The sequence below is a fragment of the Triturus cristatus genome, chromosome 4_2 (assembly GCF_964204655.1).
Source record: "Triturus cristatus chromosome 4_2, aTriCri1.1, whole genome shotgun sequence".
In the NCBI taxonomy this organism is placed as follows: Eukaryota; Metazoa; Chordata; class Amphibia; order Caudata; family Salamandridae; genus Triturus; species Triturus cristatus.
In genome coordinates, this window is record NC_140586.1 from 321719853 (window position 1) to 321743673 (window position 23821).

At 42.3% G+C, this 23821-nt stretch overlaps 1 protein-coding gene across 8 annotated transcripts in view; it reads left to right on the forward strand.

The window, feature by feature from the left end:
* Nucleotides 1-23821, forward strand: part of TPR (translocated promoter region, nuclear basket protein) — a 645150-nt gene that overhangs the window by 4006 nt on the left and 617323 nt on the right. For all 8 annotated transcript variants that reach the window (XM_085601673.1, XM_085601674.1, XM_085601677.1 and 5 more), the window contains exons 2-3: nt 16796-16900; nt 19085-19158. In XM_085601673.1, coding sequence (XP_085457799.1) covers nt 16796-16900; nt 19085-19158 — 179 coding nt within the window. The remainder of the gene's footprint in view (nt 1-16795; nt 16901-19084; nt 19159-23821) is intronic.

The window sequence follows — 23821 nt, forward strand, 5'->3', positions numbered from 1 at the left end:
TTCCTTTTTAATATCCTTTGCATTTTGTGTTCCTTTTAATGTTTTTAGTATTCTGTTGAGAACTCAATTGTTTTTAATGCAAAACACAGGATATTGTCCAGTTTGCATGAATCCTGTCGACGGTCAGGTATCCCATTCCAGTAATTTTGAGTATGTGGAATGGCCACATATACAGTCTTGCCTGGTGAATTCAACTGCTGCACGACTGTCTACTCGTATAAGTCTTGTCTAAGAATAATGACCCTCAGAACACTGCTCCTTTCCTCTATAGCCGCAATTATCTTTAGAGATCAAATCCCTCCGTGAACTTAGAACTGGCTCAGCCGTGTATAATGTTTCATAATATTTTTTAAAGGCATCTTGGACCAGAGACAAAGTCTCTACAAATTTCCCATCCAAATCTTTAATCTTAACTATCCTAGAATGGACCTCTTTTTGACGTAGTCTATTAGCAAGGACTCTCCCGATCCTCTCCCCATATTCATAGCATTGATTCCTATATACCTGATGTTAGACGGTGACCTCAGAGGAGCCCGGAAGGGAGTCCTGACTACCCTGAGACCCACCCTCGAGTATCGTAGCCGGGCACTGGCGGGAGACTCCTCAGGTGGAGAAGTCTCGTATCGAGGATCGTACTTCGGGCACCACACGACCCAGAAACAACACACCGTGCGTTCTCAGGAACCAATCTTTATCAAATAGGTTAGCACTGCAAATATGTACAAGGAGAGCGTGGGCTCAATGAGTCTCGGAAGGGATAGGGGGTAGCGGGACAGTCTTTGGCACAAAAGTTCAAGGTAAGGATGTACCCGGCGCACAGCTCACAATCCTCGAGCTGGGGGGTAGGCTGGTTGTCGTGGGGTCCGGCGGGACCAGTGGAGTCTGTGGAAGCCGCGAGTCACTCAGCGGGCTCGGGTACAAGTTCGGAGGTCTTACGATCTTCAGGGAGCCGCGAGTCACTCAGCAGGGCTCGGGTACAAGTTCGGAGGTCTTACGATCTTCGGGGAGCCGCGAGTCACTCAGCAGGGCTCAGGTACAAGTTCGGAGGTCTTACGATCTTCGGGGAGCCGCGAGTCACTCAGCAGGGCTCAGGTAGTTCTAAGTTCCAGGAGCCGCGACCACGTCAGCAGGCTCTCGTTGTTCCAGCGTCGAATCTGCCGGACAGACCCAGAGCACCCCTTGTTATAGGTCGACCCCTCTTTGATGTCCGGAGTCTGTGCAGGCAGGGGTCTTGTCACCTGGGGGTCGCTTGTCGGGATTTCCTGCTATTGTCTTTTGATCCTTTCAGGGCCGGGTCGGGAGGAGTCCCAGACACCCAGCAGGCACGGAGCCATCCCTCAGGGAGGCCGGAGGGCCGATCGAAACCCATCGTCCCAGGGGAGTTCAGAGGTGCGATAGAAACTGCTCCTCCCTCTCTCATCCCCTGGAAGCGTGATGTCCTCCAGCCGGAGTGGCGCCTCTAGGCCCGGGTCGCGCTGGGGCCGGGCGGCCATCTTGGTGCATGAAGTGGGCACGCGGGCCCGTGGTGGCCGAAAGGGGAGAGGCCATGGACGGGGATGTCCGGGTCGGTGCGTGTGTCCCGGCGGGGAGGGTCGGCTGGGCCGTGTGCTTGGGGCTGCAGGTACCAGGTTTCGGTGGCGCGGGGGCACGTCGGGCCATTCTACGAGGCCGGGTCCAACACCTGATACTTAGCGGCCGCCTCATCTGCATAGCCTTGATATAATTTTGCTCGACAGACAGCTACTTCCGCCTGCGCCTCCTTGACCCTACCCCCACATTTATTTCCTGAGCCAATTTCTGCTCTCTTTAAAAAAATATTATGAAACATTATACACGGCTGAGCCAGTTCTAAGTTCAGAGAGGTATCTCTATGAAATACCTTGCGTAGGTTTAGACGAGGCGGATAAAGACTTATTGTTGGAAGCTCTTTCTTGGGAGGAGATTAAATTTGCTATGCTTTCGCTAGCTCCAGGGAAGGCGACGGGGCCTGATACGATTCCCCTTGAGTTTAGAGAGATTTTAGAGGAGATAATGACTTTAGTTTTCCAATGGGTGTTTGGTCTCAAACGGTAATAGTGGTTTTTAAAAAAAAGGGGAAGGATCCTCATGAGTTGTCCTCATATCGACCAATTTCCTTAATTAATGCGGATAATAAAATCTACTCGAAATGTTTGGCAAGGAGACTGGGTGCAGTCATCTCCCCATTAGTGTCACTACATCAACATGGGTTTATTGCAGGGAGGGGGACCACGGACCATGTTAGACGGGTTATCTCTATATTTGATTGGGCCCAGGCGATGAGTGTCCCTGTAGGGGTGGCTCTGCTCGACGCTGAAAAAGCTTTCGACAGGGTCTCCTGGGAGTTTTTATGGGCAGTGATGAGGTGGAAGTCATTTCCTGATGGTTATATACGGGCGATACGCTCAATGTATTCCACTCCAGGGGCAATAGTTCGGGTGTCTGGAGAGGAGTGACAGAGGTTTTCAATAAACAGGGGCACCCGGCAGGGGTGTCCCTGTTCTCCACTTCTGTTTGCTTTATTTATTGACCCTCTCATCTCCAGCTTACAGGCTGATCCGGAAATTAGACCAGTAATGGCGCATTCATACTCAGTTAAAGTCTGAGCATACGCTGATGATTTGGCTGTACTGTCTAGTGATATGTATAAGGCACTGCAGAGTATTGAGACTATTACAAAAAAGTTCGGGGCAGTGTCTGGCTATAAATTAAACTTAGAGAAAACCCAGGTGTTACATACACAATGTGGATTAGTACCTGGGATGGAGGTAGTTACAAAGGCAACCTATTTAGGTGTAATTATCTCACCTCAAATTCAAAATATTCCAAAAGTAAATGTGGAACCGATGTTTTCTTCCGTTAATAAAACTTTGGAACGATTAGACCGGCTGCATCTGTCACTGTATGGAAGGGGTAACGTCTTGAAAATGTCAATCTTTCCAAAGTTTTTATACCTCTTTCGGGCTATCCCAATTCTTTTTCCTAAATCCATATTTGTTAAAATAGAACGAATGTGCTCACGATTCTTGTGGGGTTACCGTCGATCTAGAAGAGCAATTAAATGGCTCTATCTGCCAAGGGAACGGGGAGGTCTGGCTCTTCCAAATTTTTATTTATATTATTGTGCTACGCTACTTCAGTTTATGGGGGTATTGGGGTGTGGCAGGACAGCGGTCTTGGATGCTGCCTTCTCACCCTCAATATACGAATGGTGTCTTGGTGATTCAGCACAAGGCTTATTGCTGAAAATTTTGGAGCCAAGCTATTACAAAAAAACTAAGTTCAAAATTGTTCAGGCAGCATATTCAGCTTGGAAGGGGCTATGTAAGCAGTTTCATTTTCCTAGTATTTTATTGGATACACCATTGGATTCGATTAATATCTTACCTGCTGTATTCTATGACGCGGTTATGCGGAGGTGGGCGTTTTATGGTATTAAAGTAATTGGGGATTTGATGGTGCAGGGAGAGATGATCTCGTTTGCAGAACTGCAAGGTAGATTGGGGGTTAGAAACGCTGACTTTTTCAAATACTTGCAGTTAAGAAGCTTTCTTCAGGGTGCAGTCACGGGGGGTAGATGTCAGACCCGACAGATCCGTATTCTGGATTTAATAAAACAGAATTCTAAAATAGGACAAATTTATACGGAGATTATGTGTACACAATCGGACGATATTGCCAGACAGGAAGCAATATGGAAGGAGAAATTATCGGTAACTAATTTGGAGTTAAAATTGGTAACGCAAATTGCTGGCTCTATTTTGTTGTCTGGTAGTCTTAGGAGCCAGTCATATATGGCTCTGTTCAATTTGTATTATACGCCAGCAAAGATAGCAAAATGGAAGGGAGGGAGGGGAGACAAATGTGCAAGATGTGGCCTTTATGCAGCAGACTCAATTCATATGTTTTTTTCTTGCCCTGCACTTCGTCCACTCTTGTCGGAGATCGAGGGTTTTATGCGGCAATCTTTGGGAATACCGATCTGTTACAGCAACCCTGGTTCTGTTTGGAATAGAATCTGAATCTGGTCTAGACTCGGGTGGACGAGTGGCACTTCATAGAGGCTTGAAGTTTATTTGTATGTCGATTTTGAGGTTCTGTATAACGTCACAGTGGCTGGATCCGCAACCCCCGTCCTTTCTTAATTGGAGGGCTAAGATAATTTCAATATATAACACGGAATCGGCTTTATACAAATTAAAAGGTATGTCAAAGAAAAAACTAGGGGCTGTGATATGGGAGCCGATAAGAAACTGGCTACAAGAATGATGTTTATTTTATACTCTGATGTGTTATCAGGTTTTTTTATTTTTTTATTTGCGATTTGTGGCTGGGATTCTCAGTTTTACTTGTCTTATATATGTAATGCTTCCTTGCTGAATCAATAAAATAAAAAAATAAAAAAAAGAGATCAAATCCCTCCAACATACCGCCCAGCATCCTGGGCCTATAAATGTTATGGGTCAAGGACAACAAGTTTTTCATGTTTATTTTTCCCTTGGACAAGTAGGTTCAGCACACTGCACTACAGACCCTTTGACTGCTAATTTGCTGTGCCATGGTATAGCTGTAGGAAAGAGTACTTTCTGCTGATAATTCACAATATGCAGCCATATGTAGATGTTCCAAATGATGTATGTGGCTTATTAAGGTAAAACCGTTACATTAGCTCCAGTAGTAAACACATACTCATGTTTGCAAGGTGTAACAATTTTGGGCTCTTTATGTTCCCAGAATGCTCTTTATTAAATGCAAGTGCACCCAGAAGAATTGAAGCAATGTTACTAATTATGTATTGAAAACAAACCGTGTACCCAAAAATATTTGGAATGTAAAATGGACAAAAGATTGTAACCAGGGTTGCTAAACTAGCAAACAGTTTTTTTTTTTTGCTGTAAAAATAAAAGGCGCCCAAGAAATATTTGCAATTTAACGAATAAAGAGTGGTTACAGTGTTGCAAAACTACTGAGCAGCTTTTTTTACTGACTAAACTAAAATGAATTTCTCTACTGTATCCTCTAATAGCATGTGTTTAAGGCATGCAATATATATTTTTTAAAAAGTAAGAACCTTTATGTGCCACATCTAAAAAATGGGTCTACATTATTAGTCACAAAAGTAAATCTGCATGTCAGTGACCTTGCATACTTTCAGGAATGCATAAGAGTTTACTGACGTAGGTCTGGAAAACAGCAACAGTTCCAGGTGTTCTCCAAACAAACATTTATGTGAATAACTTTATTGCAGTAGTATAAACACAATTACATAACAATGGGGTGACCCATAAATAACCCGAAGGACCTGGGTAAATTGTGATATATAACAACTGGTCCAATGGGAGAGACAACCAAAAAAGGAAAAAGCTAAACCAATTACCTTATCTAACTTAATTTTTCAATCACAACCTCCTCTGCTCTGAGGAAGGGAGTAGAATAGTGCTTCTATTAATACGGAAGGGCATGTATAACAATATTGACTCTTATCACACAAAAAAAATCAGTAAATGCATGATTTAAAAAAAAATGTTTTATTATATGAAAACCAACGGCGTCTTTCAGTCAGAGAGGAATTTGCTATTAGATGGAGAGCATGAAGGGATTTGTGCAATTAAGTCCTCTTTCTACACTACAGTTACATGTAGATTTACTGGGAGAATCGGGAATTCAAGCAGGAACTTTCTCTTGAGTCTTTCTTCATTGCCGCTTTATATAAGAGCTCTCATTCGTTTCCATGCAGATGAGGAGCTATTTGGCCATCGTCACCAATTGATTAATTTATCAGACCACTCACAAAATGATTGATAATTGCAGGTTGTTCCCTTTTCATTAGTCACCAAGTTCTGATGACCGCTGTTGAGTCTTAAACTAGCCCCTTTCCCTTTCGCCAGGTCGAAATGTCGACCCTTTATACAGCATGGATTGTATATTTGGTACTTAAAGGGGCAATTATGATTTAATCAATTGCCCGGATCACTGAGATCACATGTATGCTGTGAAATAAATGTAATGGACAGGCTTCTCTGTAATGATTGATATACGTAAGAGATCTATTTTCTCCTTTTCTTTATTTCAATTCCACCCACGGGCACTTTTTTTGAACAATCTTTTCTCTAATTTTCAAGTGTAAATAATGCATTGATGCTGTTGGTTTTCATATTTAAAAAAAAAAAAAAATATATATATATATATATATATATATATATATATATATATATATATATTTACCATTTTATGTGTGATAAGAGTTGATAATGTTTTATATATGCTCTAATTTAAGCAATATTTGACTCCCTTCCTCCGAGCAGAGGAGGTTGTGTTTGATAAATGAAAAGTTGGATAAGGTAATTGGTTAAGCTTCTTCTTATTTGGTGGTCTCTCAGATTGGACCATGAACCATTGTTGATACTTATTGGGGTATAAATACAGTCATAATTACTTTGTTTCCTCCGGAGGTAAAGTATTTCCGCTGCGCCCCTCCCTCCCCATTGAGAAACCAATTTCTCTACTCCACTACAGTTTTTCTTCCCCTTTGGAAAGCCCTTGTCTATTAAGGTAAATGTTTTACACCCTCCCTTGTCAGCAGTAAATGTCTACCTTTTGGAGGACAGTTTGTGGAAAAACGTGTTTGTAAGTTTGTGAATGTGCACAAAATTGTGAACATCAGCGCCTCAACAATCACTAATAGCCTACTTCCGTCCCTGTGATTGTTTGCTGTCACAAAAATCTTCATTCATGTAACTCCTTTTCTCAGTGCAAAACCAACTTTTGCTAATGTAATCCAAACTTGCACACGGAGGTAAACCATAACATTTTGACTGACAAGTCTTTGCAGAGTTCACCTAACTGTAAAATATAAACATCCATTCATTGTGCATCCTAGAAAAGTGCTTCACAGTGAGAAGCTGTTATTTTCCGAAGTACACTGTGATGAAGTGGAGAATGTCCAGTTGGGGGGCATAGCCTTGCTCTGCAGTTTGCAGCCCAGGCAGTGGCTTGCAATTGGCATCTGAATTTAAGCTAAAATATAACTGTAAGTAAAGTATATTTCCCAGGGCAATCCACAAGAGCTTCCTCTTAAACTAAAGAAGGAGCAATGGTACAACGTGTGGAATGCTCAAACACACAAAAGGTGTTGGTTGGAATGCTTGCAAATATTCTGAACCATGGACAATCCCTCAAGGTAGCATTCTGACCCACTGTTTTTAGCCCAGTGTGCCACTCTAGACCGCGGCCAGCCCCACTCACCTCATGGTGTCTATCCCGAACTGCCAGGCTAAGTCCCATCCAGAAGGGAACCCAGACTGGTTTCAGTCTTGCTATACCTCATCAGTAAGTTATAACTTGAATGATGTGGCACAGTGAGCAAGGGACCCACATCTGGGCATGCTCATGGCCATTTAGGTTTTAGGAAATACACAAAGGGTGAAGGGAATAGTGCTGGTATATATTGTATGCCACTGATAATCACTCTGGGTAGTGGTGTTTCCCAAGGTGTAATGTGAACCTGCAGGCTTCAAGAAGTACACCAATTCAAAGCATTAATATCAGAAATTAAAATACACATGTATAGGTGAATTTTTAGTGGGGAATACAATAAAGGTTGAATAGAACATTAATAAGGCAGTCAAATGTCCTAAATCATTTCATGAAAACATTCATTAGTAGGTATGGCCTCTTACCACATTTTCAAAAAACTTACATGCATCTATAGCTAATAATTATAAATAATTTGTATGCTTTTGTAGGTATCTGGCACACATTTTAAAAGATGAACTGCTTTAAGTTGAGTTGAGGAATATTGCATTGCCCTATACATTTCACAGTGAAGTATGCAAAGAAGTGGTGGATGGTATGCTTGAATTAATCTCAGCCACTGTAATTACTCGGGCCACATCCCAGTCCATTATTATTTTGCACACCATGCCACCTCAGTTTGGACCCAGCCATATACAAATCAAGTTTGGCCCTTCTCCAACTGCGAACAGTCCAACCCGAACTGCTAGGCCAGGTCCTCCCTGAACTGGAACACAAGCAGCCATTTCATAGTCCGTAACTCCAGTGTTGCTGGGCTTGACATGAAACCTATATTGAACACTGTTGGCGACACTCCAATATTGTTTGCCATTCAAACAAGTTTAAAACAAGCATTTGCAATGCAGTAGGTCTCGCATTTCGAGAATTTGAGCTATTGCCATTGTAAATGACCATGTCCTTTATAAAAGTGTTTAGAAAACCTGTAAGCGGTGCCTAAACACGCACTTTGTGCACATAGACCTTGCTTATGAACAGCAAGGCTGGCAGTAAAAGAAGCGCAGTTACTGCCAGCCTTGCTTCTCATAAGCAATGACTATGAGTACAAATACAATTAGTAGCTTTGAAATGTGACAAAATAATTATGATATTTCCAGATTAGGTTTTACTGTATGTGGAGCTGATGAAGGGAAATTTATAGAAGGTCTAATATGAATGAGATGTGGTAGGTGCAGTACACAAAGCTGCTCCTAGATGTCCCTAGTAAGCAAGGCACCAGCACTGCTTGTCTAGGTGCAGTAGCACAAGCTGCGCCTAGATGTCCCTAGTGAGCAAGGCACCAGCACTGCTTGTCTAGGTGGAGTAGCACAAGCTGTTTCTCGAGGTCCCTAGTGAGCATCATAAACTTTGAAGATATGGTAGATCTTACCCTACCCATAATGCATTGCATGGAAGACAATACCACAAGAACATTCAAATAGTTATGTCCATGTATACAATTAGTAGCTTTGAAATGTGCCAAAATAATTATATTCATTCCAGATTAGGTTGTACTCTATGTGGAGCTTATGAAGGGAAATTTATAGAAGGTCTAATATAAATGTGAGATGTGGGAGCGAGTAAAGTAATCAGTGCCAATCTAGTTTAGGACTAAGTGAGTGTCCTGTCTGAAGGCCTTTAACCCGTTAACCGCGGCGTAAATTCCGCCGCGGTGTAGGTGATTTATTGCGCGGGTGGGGCCGCGTCGGCCAACGGACGTGCGCAGCACTACCGAGATTATGCTCGCGACGGCCGTTGGCCGACGCACGCAAGGGGTTAAAGTAGTGCCTTGAGGCTGTAATTAAAACCTAGGGCGTAACAACACATGTAACAGGATTTGTCCTCATGGGAGGTTACAAGAAGAGACAAGGCGGTACTAAGGAGGGACTACAAAGTCTAATGACCAATTAAAAGCCACCCTTCACAAAGGACCGGGACAGGAGCCATTTAAAATGAGTGGCCCTTGCAGTGCCTACTTAGCGACTCCGAGACCGGTCTTGGGAGATATGGGATAAACTGGCGCTTTCCTGGGGCCTTATGACCTTCTCTTCCCCCCAATACCCCGCTATCACGCAAACCTGCGTTGCCCCCCCCCCTCTCCCTGCTTTGCAGCCTCAGACCATAGAGGGTCGGCGTGTTCTCCAGGATTTTTTTTTCAGGGCTCTGCCCTCCGCACCTTTGATCAATGCAAACAATTTTTCCATCTCCAAGATAACACGCTTCTGCAATATTGTCAGTTCTGTCATTAGCTGTGTTCCCCAGCGTACTCCCGGGAGGTGACTCGACAGCTCATCCCCTTTGAGTCCCTGGTTCGTAGATTCGAGGGGTCTAGGGATTTAATCTCTAAAACCTTCTCTGTCCTTCAACACTCAACAGCTTCCGCTTCATGGCTACCTGGCGCGTTGGGCCTCTGATCTGGCTGTTGACATCCCCCCGGAGGACTGGGACCGCTTGTGGAAGGACATTCCTAAGGTGTACCGTAGCATTTCACAGCGCGAATCTGCCTAGAAGCTGATGACGCATTGGTATTATACCCCTAGCCGTCTTCATCAGATGTTCTTGAACACTCCTCCGACTTGCTGGCGATGTCGGACTGATAGAGGGGACTTCCTGCACATTTGGTGGTCTTGCTTGAGTCTTACCATGTTCTGGAAGGAAGTTCTCAGTCACATCAAAGAGTTGCTGGGCTTCCCGGTTCCTTCTACCCCGTCCTTAGCGATTCTGGGCATTCAGCCCGGCACATTGAAGGCCATGACTTCGGCACACTGGTATTTCATTCTCCACTTATTGGGAGCAGCACAACAGTCCATTGCCTCCTGTTGGAAGCGACCCCACCCTCCTCCTATTGCTGCATGGTTTATCCGGCTGTGCGATGTCCTGTCACTGGAACTGCTTACGGCCCGCCCCACTCAGACTGACAGATGCTTTGACCGCATCTGGCGCCCACTTATAGACTATCGCACTAAAACTGAACACTGCCGCCTGATGCCTCCTAGACTGCGGGCTCTACAGCTGTTCGTGGATCCTCTGGTGCCCTTCTCTTGTGGCAAGAGACCGGTCTCCCTTGAGTAATCTGCTTGGTCTGTCGGGCAAACCTTTCGGGCCTTCCGATTTACTAGACCCCACCCTGGGCTTTTGCTCTCTCTCCCCCCCCCCCCCCCTCCCCAGCTCCCAGGCGTATCCACTTATGACCTCTTTTCCCTTCTCTTCCTCTTTGAGGGACGTACCTTCCGCTGTTTATTTATTTATTTATTTATTTATTTATTCTTTCTGTCCTCATCTATCTCCGGTTTCTCTTTCTGTTTTTCTCTTGTTATGATGGTTTTTGTTTTATACATAGCAAAGTATATTGGTATTGTCGCAGTACGAATTGCATTCTCCAAGTGGGTGGGGAGCCTCGCCTTGACTGGACCTTGCTAGCCTTGTCCAACTGTTTGACTCTCTGGCTGTGTTGTTGTATGATCCTTATACTGGGCAACGGAACTCTAGCTAGGCCTATGCCTTCTGGCCCCTTCCATGGCTTCCCCTTTGGGCATGGTGAATGCCTTTTCTCTTTTTATGGTTGTCCCTAGTGTTCTCGGAAGTCCCTGTGCCTTAATTACATTTGTGTTTTCAATCTTATGTAGCTGGATTTATCCCTTGGTGGGGGTCCGGAACTGGTTACCCACTTTTTGTTGCTTCCCCACCCTTTCCCTCCAATTTCTGCGACGTGTAACTTTTTTACTTGATTGTACTCCATAAACTGATATTAAACAAAAAAAAGATTAGTGGGAAGAAAGTGGAGCTTTATCCACATATCCTGTATACAGCGTGTCTCAAAGAGACAGCGCAAGCGCTGCCTAGGCGAGGACGAAAAATATATATACATAGTGACTTTTTGTTTCCCTGTGAGTTTTTTTCCACTTGTGATTTCCCCTTTTATCATTTTAGTGTTCTTCTTCTTGCGAGTTGTTTGTGTAAAATGCTTACATTTTGGAACATAAAAATGTATGTTTATATTCAGCCCTTGGTTTCTAGTATAAAGCTGCTGTTTTAGCAGATCCATAATCTAACATATTCTTGAGCCTGGTATTTGAAAAAAAAAAAACGCAAGACAGTCTAAGAACACTGTGGTCTTAAAGAAGCCTGCCTATCTGCTGAATAATCTAAGTTTTATATATTACAACAGGGTCACATTAAAGGAATGCACAATTAGCTGGCGCACCACATATGGTCATTAACAGCAATATTTGTCCCCGAGTGGATCTTGTGAATTGTACGGATTATGAAAGACTACCTTGAGTATGATCATACGGTAGAGAATTGTATGAAGGTGTGTTACACGAAGCAGCACAATAACTGGTAGCACAGATGGCCATTACCTGTAACTTTGTTTGGGTGAGTGGTACAGATTAATCCGGAAATTATCATGAAGCCAGAGCTGCTGGATGAATGCAAGGATTACCCCTTGCCATCCTAGTCCAGACTGCTTCTGGACAATGGGAATCCGACCCTGCAGCGCAACCCTAGAACTGTTGCGTAATATACACAAAGTCAGCAACTGAAGCAGGCCAGAAAATTCATGCACATCCCCTCTATCTATTGCTACAGACTTTTGATCCTTTCTATCATTACGCCAGTGGTGAGGGTTTTATTTTTTATTTTCGTTTTGTAAGGTTAAGTTTAAGACTTGGAGTGCAGTTAACACTGTAATGAATTCACTGCTGGTTGAGCTTGCAGCTCAGTCTGAATGAGGATAAAACAGTTGTTCTCCTCATTGCTGCAGAAGCTAGGTGGCGAAAATTTATTTTTGGAAGAATATTCTGGTAGGGAAATCCTTGTTGACAATTAGATAAAGTGAAAAAGCGCTGCTTTTTAGGTCTCGCCTAGTGTGGCTGCGCACATGCGCAGCTCGCTCGGCGAGATTTAATGTTTTAGAGTAGCTTCAGTAAAGGGCTTTAAGCCTGCCCCTCTTTTCCATTGGCTGGTGTCACTGTTTATGCTAAACGGTGGCCAGCCATTGGAAAAGAGCTTTCCATGTTGCCTCCCTTTGGCTTTTTCAGACTGCCCACTTGGACGGGCTCGCCTGCTTTCCGTGAGTCGCAAAAGGTTTCCTATCTTTATGGGGCCATGTGTTTCAAACACATGGCCCCATAAAGACCAGCTCCGGCGCGTTTTAACTTTGGCATTTTCAGTTTAATTTGTGATCCTTTTGTATGGGTGCAAGAAATGTGCGATTACGTTCAAGTAGTATATTTTGTCCCTTCATTCAAAGTGTAATTGCCAGGCTGTTGTCGGCTCAACTGTAATTTAACATGAAGTCTCCAAGCCCGAGCACAAGCGTTCCCACCTACTTAGAGACACACAACATGTGTTGTGTGTGTCCAACCCACTCCTGCTTCTGTGGTTTTCCACATGTTAGCGTGCTTTAGGAGTGAGCTCAGCCAGAAACCGTACACCGCTTTGGGCCTCTAAATCCAGTTTACCACAGGTTCAACCCAACTTTTCAGACAAAACGAGAGCGCAACTTATACAAAACTGATTAGTGAAATTACGTATTTCAAAAACGAAATGCATCAAACGCGAGCCTACCTTGGAGAAACAAAGCCAACTCTCAAGCGCCCAGACGTTTCAGCACCCCTGCCCTCCCCCCCCCCCCCCCCCCCCCCCCCCGCGCGCCTTGAAACCCTCACGGGTGACTAGCAGCGCTATACAAACACCCGACTGAACTAAAGGGAGCCTTAAAATTTAAGTTGGAAAAAGGAATGCTCATTTAAGTATGCCCCCACTTTCTATCGCCATTCCATTAACGTGGCCACTGGGGAAAAGGGCTTTTACTTTCGTAACAACAACACACTTTATTTTAAAAAGTCCAATCAAGCAGCTTTTAAAACATTAGTACCGACAATAGCACGTTCTCAAAAATCACTCGCTGTGTCTAACAAAGGCATCAAACAGTTTCCCCAAATCTTTTCCAGGTCTGAGAAAGCAACAAACACTTTCTGACCCCGCTGGGCGTTTCCTGTAGAATCCCTACCCACCCCGACCAGGTCGTTATACGACACAGAACTATGCAAAGTCAGCAAGGCACACATTCTCTCATAAACATTGATGGTCTCTCATCCTCCAGTATTTTGACCACATGGTTGGTGCGGCGGGGCTCCTGAAGCTCAGCATGGCCAGGTAACATTTACCTGCAGTCGGAAGCCTTGCATGGGCTCCTACCCACCCCCTACCCAAGAATCTTGCAAAAATGTGCACTTTGGTTTAAAAGGAGAAAGAGTGCCAGGTTGTTTTAGCCCTCCTTGGACTCTGGAGAGCTGCTTTCAAGCAACAACTCAGCTGCTTGTTCTCTACATACCCAAAGAAAGGTGGATGCAACACGGCAGTACGGACTCCCGTCATTGTGAACTGTACACACAAGTACACCAGAGCCGCTGCCCTGTCCAGTTAACTGGGGCTCATTTCCCTGCAGCAATTTCACATCAGTGGCACGAACTGCACACAAAGACACAGTTTGGGACTTCCCATGACCCTCGTTATAAGCAAAGATATTTAAGTTTTGAAACTCAAATTGTTCTGAAACAAAGATGCAGAAATGGCCTACCAAACTGACAAGCCCCCAAAAACCCCGCTTATTATGTACACGATCTAAACTAGCTGTTTCATTTAAACCTGAAAGCAGGGGTCAAAAGAGCAGAGAAGCCGTCCCTACGTATTACCATATGTACAAAAGAATATATTGGAGATCCACAATAGTGCGCCTCACGACTGCCAGCCGGAAAGAAAATTGCTCGTGTTCAATTGAGTATGAAGAGTGAATTATCCTTGCAAGTGAGAAGTCCGCGTCCGTCCGGCCCTGATGGGCAGGAGCACCCTTTGAGCAAGGCAGTTTACATAACGCAGCTTCCGCCATACCGGGATGTCTAAAAACCTAGATGCTCCGTTTTCCTGCATGATATTAACACATATCCATGCAATAAAGTGCTAAATGAACTGAGTCTCTGTTCCCAGGAAGGAGGGAACTCCCTAGTGTATCGGGACACCAAATACCAGGTTAGCGGAAGTGACGTCAAGCACCCATTGCCTCCTTTGTCCCTGCCTTGCCGTGCAATCTCTCATGTTTGCTGCTGAAGTACTGCGTGACGTACCTAGAGTGAAATCAAGAGCGAAAGTAAACTTGGCTCTTCGAGGTTTACTTTCTGCTCTTGCCAGTCCCTTCAGCGCCCAAGACCGGGGTAAACTAGCATTTGCAATGCACTCGATCTCGCGTTTACGAGAGTTTCGTAAATGCAACACCTATTGCATTACAAATGCTAGTTTGTAAAAACGCCCATGCAACACTTTAACTTTACTGTTGGCTGCGTCCATTTCTTTAGACGAGCTGTGTCTAAAGAAAGGATTAACGAGCCGCACTTCTTTCCTCTGGCGCGGCTTGCCAAACAAATATTTTTTAATATTATATGTATTCAGTAATCGGCGCAGCATGCCGCCTGTGCCGTGCTGGCTACTAAAAGCATATAATATTGAAAAAATAGACCAATAGATCTTGTTTTATTTATCCATCGCTCTCTGCCTGGGACGGACGCCTCTGAAGCACTGGTTCCTTGCGCTGTAAACAGAGCTGTTAAATCGAAGCCGGGTGGGAGTAGGTTGACTACCTTTTGCTTGAAATCAACTGTGGCGGCTGCTTCTCAGCCCCTTACAGACTGCAATTGCTTACTCTTCCCCACCCCCCCAAAAGCCCAATGGGGGGGTCATTCTCCTGCAGCACGCGGGCAACTCTACAGTCGCCAAACAGAGCCATGCTGCCATTTGAAAAGTCTGGTGCCACATGGGTCGTAGGTGTGCAGAGAGCTTCACATCACGCTCTACAAGTAAATAACAAAGTCCAAAGTCCCCCCCCCCCCCAACACTGATCATCCACCAGTTCAGGCACAATAGCACTGCAATAGCACACCAGCAATTGACATACTGCACAACACTATTGAGCCGTGGCTCACTCAGGTCCCTGCAACATAATCCTCCACCACAAGCCACGATAACCAAGTTAAAAACCCGCATTTGCAATGCAATAGGTCTCGCATTTGCAAGAGTTTAAGCTATTAGCATTGTAAATGGAAATGCCTTTTATGTATGTTTTAAAAATAAACACATACATAAAAAGCATTGTCATTTACAATGCCAATAGCTCAAACTCTCCTAAATGCGAGACCTATTGCATTGCAAATGCTTGTTCTTTGATGCCGACCTAATCAATCTGCTTGCGAGCACCCTTTTTTCTTAGGCACAGTACTGCACTGCTTACTGTCCCTTAGTTGTCCTTAGTACTACCTGGGCCTGCGTTCCCTATACCTAAAGTCCCGGATTATGCTTCATAAATGTGGGTGCTTGGTGCACTCAGAGGGAAAACTGGTCCTTCCTGGGACTCATGGGTTCAAGCCACATGTAGGTCCCTCTCCTTGTTGAGCTGCATGATGTCAACAGATAATGTCGTTTAAGTAGAAAATAAAAACACTTCAATTTTTTTTCATACAAGTATTTAGTTCACCGGTACCTTATGTGGCTTTGTTTGACTTTTATATATGGAATAAAGTATCCGCGGCCGTCCATTATAAGGATATTGCAAAATGTGGACGAGTTCAGTGACGGTATAGAGGAACGAGGCAGAAGCCAAAGTTGCTTTAAGGACATGGAATTCCGAGGTCACTTGCAATATCCTTTTAATGTACTGCTGAATATATTGTGTTCCTTATGATAAATGGTCATACAGTCATACAGTCACCTTTGCTGCAAACCACTGAAAGAAATCTTTAGTGTTTTGTTATTTCATTAGGGTGCAGACATGTAGAACCTATTTAAACAAATGTGAAATTAAACACATAAAAAGGAGTTAGAAGTTTGTTGCAGAAAGATATTCGAATCAGTTCAGAAGTTTAAAAAGTGCAGATACTTAAAATATATAGATAAAGGCAGAGCTTTTAACTTCCTGTAGTGACCTATAGTGTGCAAACAATAAACACGTTGTTACAAATATCTCCTTTCTGCTAATCATTTGTGGGAAAATACCAAAAGAATTAAAAGCCAATTTTCGTTTGTGCTTTGTTTAAACCGCAGCTTTAAATATGCTCCGTGACCTCCCTTTCCCCTTGTCTGCTGGCTCTCACTGAGGCATTGTGACGCCAGAACTCCACTCTGATAACTTATTACAGTTAAGCAGCTTCGTTATTTCATTATTATAGGCGACTCCAGAAGTCGCCTGTGATAATGAAATCTGAAGCAGGCTTTTATTCAAGGGTTGCACGCTCCATGTATTGTAAATGCTGTTGATGATGGTGCACTCAGCAGATGCACTGCTTCCTTATTTAAAACATCTGAAACCATTAAGAAAAAAGCTTATGTATTTTAGTGTATGCTCTGATGGGTGAAAAAATGTTTCCATAATTTTTTCCAAACATGCTTTATTATTAATATATTTAACACCAGCAATAACCTCTTTGCTTTCCAGAACAACAGTATTTTGAAGTGGAGAAGCGCTTGGCCCAGAGTCAGGAGAGGCTTGTGACTGAGACGAAGGAGTGTCAGAACCTAAGGGAAGAGCTTAAGAAGTTAAGTAAGTATACTCTAATAAGCAAGTGTTTGTGTGGGGTGCTTTCCTATTGGGCTTTTATTGGGAACACTCTTAGTTGGCTTTGTCCTGTACACGAGTAGTAATGTGCACGGTAGTTAAAGAATAAATGGGACATTTTATCACTTTCTTGCATGAATGTGAACTAGTTGGTAGTTACAAATTCTTATCAACAGTCTTGCATCCCAGAAAGTGCGTCAATTTCCATTTTCTTATCCCTAATGCAAAAAAATTTTACCTGCTTGTTCACCTGTGCAGTTACTTTGATTTGTGAATGGTTGCAACTCACTATTTTTATGGGTTCGCTCACTATAGCACTGTACCAAGTAAAGTATTAAAATTGTTTGATACTACTTTGACATCCAGCCATTTACTACTGTTCATACACAAAGGGTAACTTCCTTCCTTTTCAAACATTACCTGGTTTTGCATGCTCCTGGTACCTGACTGCAGACATATGATGGAAATGGCTCAGAACTAATTCATCACACTAGTACCGTTTACCTGCAGTAAAGAACAACAAAATCACCATAGCTTGGTTTAGCCTTGCGGCTGGTCCACTGAAGGACTATATTGTTCAGGTCTTCAATCGCCAAGAGTCCAGACCTGAAACACCCACTCTAGTGCAACCAATTTGTTTTTAAGTAATTTAGTTTTCTCATTCATAAAGCCTATGTAAAATCTTGATCATAAGCCATTACTATTTACACTTACTCATTGCTTTTTCCAGCCTATCTGTGGCTGGGCATTTTTAATAGTACTTTTTCCACCCAAATCCTTCATGGTGTCTATTTCAAAAAATCCTTCTGACCCCACCCACACCACATGATCTTCATCAGTTCTGTTCATGAGGATTATGTTTACTATGTACCCTCTGGTCTCCGAAGTGGTCATGCTGCCATCTACGATATATGTACTAATCTTGACTGGCAAGAATATCCCGTTCATATATACAGATAACTGTAGTATTTCACCCGCCCCTCTTTTAAATCCTGGTTTAGTTGGCGTATATTGTTGACAAACTCGCTACCCGTTCTATAAAAGGTTGGATGTTTCTCCAAGCTTTGACATGAATGGGCACAAGTTGGCTATTGCTATCTTGTCTATTTTCTGTCGGCCTCATGCCATATTTTGAGTCTCGTAACTTGTTCACATTGCCATTACACTTTGGGTTTTACCTGTGCTGTAAGCCAAATATAATTCCTTTTGGAGTTTATCTTCTTTCAGTACACAAATAGACTTTGGATCCTGGGTTGTAATTTGTTTTGTATGTTTAGAATTCAGTGGGGACTTTTTTTTATTTTTCCTTTGCATGTGCCTGGAATCTTTAAATCCTGTAACAAGATATAAAAGCAATTTTAAATTTGTCTTTTGAATTGCAAGCTTGGTCTTCCTCGAGACTCTTGGCTTGGGGAAAGTGGGGGTTATGCTGGACTAGAGTTTATGCAAGTCCGCATCCCCCATCCCCCCAGTTTGTAGTCCATCTCAGAAATCCCCGACTGCCTTACCAGCATTTCCAAGGCTTTGATCCAGTGTGGAGTTCTCTTGGTATGTAGGCACACATGTGGAGCTTTCCTCAAACAGATTGACATGATGAGCCATCTTGTCCTTGTGTGTATGGGTATTTTTGGTCCTCCACTTAGGAACTCCTATTTTTACTTCTTTATTCTTGAGAGCGCTCTGATACTGCATCAAGGTATAGCACAAGTCCCTTTGCATAGTAGGCTATCTGGGTAATTCCCACTTTGTCTGCCAAAGTTTGGACCGGTGCATATGTGGTATCTTCCTTCACTTAGATGCCAATGGAGCATTGCTGTTATTCTACAGTGGGGGTTAAGTTAACCAAATGTTGAGATCATTTCTAACTTGCGTTTACGAACTTTATTTATTCTGGTAGTTATATTTTAAGTCCTTTGAGCCAATGGAATACAGTGAAAAAGGAAAGCCGTGCGCAGATTATCCACAGCAGTCTGTTAATCCTGAAATTAGTTTACTCTGTTTGCATATCTTTATGTGAAAGCTTCCTCTGGATCTTGTGTTTGTGTTGTTCTAGTACCTTCTTCTATCCCGCTAGCTCTTTGCATGATGATAGTGACCTGATTACTGCTTCTCTATTGGAAGCGTTGGCTTGGGTTTAACTATATATTGCTATTTTTGTATTAATTCCAGATGCACAGTTAAAATCGCTGACTGAGAGAAACAAAGAACTGGAAAATGCCAAAAACAGTTTCACCTCTCTGCAGGTATTTAAGTTTGTGTTTTTTCCTTTTTTATGGGTCTCACTATGTTTTTATACACTTGGTGCAAATAGCCACGGTGAGCCACCTGACGGTATGCAGTACATACAACTATTGTTCATTTATGGTTACTCAAGTCTTTTTACATGCAGTATCAATCAAGTATTTTGTTAAAGCCCTACAATTGCATACACAGGAGTGAATTTTGGTATTTAACAACTTGCTTTGAAAATGCTCCCCCAATGGAACTTTTATTTTTGTGCAGCAAGTCCATAAAGGATACGTGCCGAAATACTTTAAAAATTCCATAAGTGGTTGGGTGTCCTCGCTTTTAAGGATGATCTATCTGTTTCATGAAGTCTCGGCGTTGCTGACTAGTCTGGTTTTTGTACCTGTTAACTTCACATCATGAGATCATAGATGCTCAGTACTTTGCAACTGCTCCAACAGGTATGACTGAGCTACATCCAAAGATGACTCCTCTATAGCGTATTATTACAAATCTTTTCTTCACCAGGCTGTGGCACTCTTGTTGCAGCTGTTTTCATTATGCAGCAGCTGAGTATTATCACCTCTCCCGATTGTTGAAGTGTCTGTTGACCATCTTGTTAAAATCTCTGTAATCTCCCGTAACTGGGATCCTGCTGATGACTGAATCCATATAACAGTTCATGTATGGCAATTGGTTCCGTTGCTGCTGCAGTCTGGAGTTAAAGGTGCACCCTTAATCTGATCAAGTGTCCCCTTGCTTCCGGTGGAAGCTGACCAGACCAGTGGGTGCCTCCTACCGGCAAGAAATTGTGATTACAACTAGCTGTTTATGCAATGCAGGCCCTTACAGTTTGGAACCTATTAGGTGTCTCCTGCGATATTTCACCATGTTCCAAACGATCCTTTAGGAACTAACTTTTTAGCTTGACCATTTTATCATTGGACTGGCTTCCTAGTCTGTGTGGTAGCGTGAGTTTTCTCCATTGGACCCCCTCAAATGATATAATAGCAGATATCCACAAATTAGAGTACGTGTCCTATTTCAATTGCCACCCAGTCATCTCCTCTTTATTTTGGTTAAAACCTTAGTAATGTTTTGGGTGTTATGTTTTTCTGGGCATAAACACAGAAGGCTCTTCACAATTAAGCTGCTCCTCTCTTGAATGAAGGACTAGAAAGAAACCAAGACAATAGTGGGGCAGTGTGGTTCTTCCGAAGGGATATCTTGTAGGACATTGTCTGGCACCTTAGTTTCAGTTTTGAAAGCATGGGAACCAGTAGCTGATTTCATCTCAAATTACGAGAATAGTTGACCAGGGCTGTAAAGTCTTCTCCAGCTCCCTCCAACATGCATAATGTTGATTGCATTGTAGCACATCATGTACTGTGCATGATCTCTTAAGCGTTATAAGTATACTTGTAGAGGCATATGGGCCCTAGAGGCAGCAGGACATTCTGATCTGTTGCCATAGGTTTATCTTTAGTACCTTTACAGTTCCTGTTGTAGATGGGCGTTTTTAAAAATATTTATTTTACTTTTTTTCATGCTGCATAAGAGTTCCAAGTGGTTGTTACCTCCTAAAGTAAGTCATGGTTGTTCAAGAACTCCACACTTTGCAGTCATGACCCACATAGGAATACGTAACGTATAATTAGCTGTGCATTAGTAGCCAGGTCTAGGTTGCCTACCCTTGGAACACAGAGCAAGAATACCATGGCTGGCCAATGTAAACAGCCTGCTAAAGGAGGTGGGTGGGAAATTGGACATTCAGGACCCGGGTAGAGAGTGACAATTTAATAAGCAAGATTTAAAAGCCATTCTGATTGGGGAAAAGGATGGCTGATGGGGAAGATGGTGTTTTAAACCAACTGTGTCCATGTACCTCTCAGGTCTCCCAAGTGTCCAGAGTTACCTTATCCTAGTATCAAACATCCAACATAGGGCCTACCATACTAGATTGCGAATAGGCACACTGCACCTTTTGGTTATTTTCCCCCAAGAGGGGCTTTTGTCCAACCAGTCCACAATGCACTTTATCCTTTTTTGTAACTTTTGTAGGGACCTGAGGAAACCAATATTTAGGCCGTTATTTTTAAAAGAAACATTTTTTTAATTATGTAGATGCTTTTAACTTCATCCATAACCTTGTCAATGTATGCTATAGAGTTTCTGTTTGTTTGTTATACCATCCAAAGAAGAAAACCGCTCTGATACCTGGATGTTTTAAGATATGGAAATGAGTAGCCAAGGTCATTTTACCCTGAACAGTGGTGATATATGTCAATTATCCCCTATCTGATGCTTCTGATAATGTTTACTCACTCGTTGGCCATTGAGTTTGATACCTAGCTCTGTGTCTGGTATTCTGTGTATTCAATCTGTCTGTTCTGAGGCCATTTTGTATGAATTTCAGTCATCTAGTTTTAAATATGAATGTTTTATCATAATCTTTGTATTTTATTTATGACTTTTTTTTTATGGATATTTTTTATCCGACTAAAGATTTGTTACTTGATTAGAAGCCAAGTCTCTTAAGTCTTCAATCTGTTCTTCAGTACATTATTTTTAGGAATGGCTGTACGCCATGTCCAAGTACAAACCACAGAGGGGTTTAGTAATTTCGATCATTATCGGATCTCAAAATTCTGTGTAGAGGGTCTTCAATCTGAGTACTGATTATCTTTTAATTGAAAAGTACCATTATTTGCTTTTTTATTTATGAAAGTATTTTTGTTTTTCAAGGGAATGAGGGCAGGGCTTTAGAGTTTATCTGCAAATCTGTGTTTTAGTGCTAGGAAAACCTAGAAGTAGTTTGATAAGATGAGCATATTTCCCTTATTATTCTTCTAGTACCTTTTAATTGTTAGTGTACTGCTGATATAAGCGTGACTTCATCTAGACTATGAGGTTTAGGCGTTTGAGTTTTAGGTTAGAATTTTTGATATACTGAACTCTGAAGCAGTATTCCAAATCATTGTCTGGGTTTTCTCACTAACCTTAGAACCCAAGAATAGAGAAATCCTGGAGCAGTGAAAAGCTAGCATATCTCAGAGTCCAGTCTATGTTAAAGCACAGGTTCTTTACTGTTTTGATAAACGGAAGCTTGGTCATATGTGGTGACTTAATTGTAAAATGGTTAATCCTAAATGAGCTCTGCAAAAAGCTAAATATTCAGAGTAAAACGGGAAGAGTATGGACACCCCATGCAGAGTATCCAATGGGGGTTTACTCAGTGCTGCATAACTCAGCAGTAAGGTACCTCACAATAAACTATCATCACAAAGGTGATGTCAAATCAGCTGATGTCAATAATGGTACAGAAAAAAGGACCAAGTATCCATCTATCTTCATTCGTCATGTTTGTGCCATCCAGTAAGATGCCTTGTTGGACCAGGGTACTTCTGCTGAAATCCAAGAGCTTTCAAATCACAGTCCCAGGGAGATAATGTAATGGCCAGTCTGCAGAAACAAACAGAAGGTAAAGGTCCACCTTTTAGGGTTCGGGAGGCATGGGGGTTATGCAGAGCTTGGGGTAGAGGAAGAGTCTCAATGGTGGGATGATAGCCAAAGCTTGATGAAATGTACTCCGTAGAGGTGAAGAAACATGTTTGTACTATGTTGATTTGTGGTTCTTGGCTGCAGTCAGTCCAAGGTCCCACGTAGAATTTCAACTGTCTAAGGAGATGGAGTTAGGGCTGGTAACAGATTGCTAGCATGGAAAAGGAGGAAGGGTTTCCTGTTTGATACCGTCTGTTTTCAATTTGGTGTTTGTCTTTTTTTTTTTTCCTTTTCTTTCTATTTTACTTTTTCAGAGAGCACAGCTTTCAGTTTATATGTAACTTAATAAATTGCGCATGCTCCAATCCAGTAATTGTGGACAATTGTTCTTCTTGCTTACAATCAAAAGTTAATAGCTTCAAAAATAGTTCTCTAGCAACATCAGTTACTCTTCTAACATCTGACACATGTATGGACTACTAACATGCTTTCTAAAGGCTTCAGTTCAATCAGAATAACTGATCAGGTCAAGGACAAAAGTATTAGCATAAAAAATAGAAAAACAGTTGAATGGCAAACCAAAGATTAATATAGTGAAATTATGTATGCTCCTTGCCATATTTCTCAATCAGTTTCATTTGTTCGTCTTAATTGAGGAATACATCGTAGAGCAGTGCATAGTACAGTATGTCCTATATTATTCAGCAGTGGTTTATAGGGGTAGAGTAGGAGTAGAATTCAGTTTACCAACAGTACCATGATAATATATTCAGTATTACAATTTTACACCAATGAAGAAACACTTTTTGCAAGATAACTTTGTATTTACATTTCAAAATATTTGTGCTAAATATAAACTATAGATTATCCTAATTAGTCTCTGCAATAAAATGACTTTGAAACATAAACTAGTATGTGACACATGCTCACCTCTGACTCAAAAGTAGTTTATAAATTGTGGCTGAAATGATAGTTTCCAAAGTGCATGGATAGTGGCCCGCCTATAGAGATAAATCCAATGTAGTCCAATTCAATCGTTTTTTGATTTATATTCATAATAAATTGTACTATAATTATGTATCTTATTAAAACGTGGTAAATAGGTTTATAAACTGAATTTCCAAAAATTAAACTCCGACACAAACGGCTTTAAGATGAGCAATACTAGGTATTGCAACT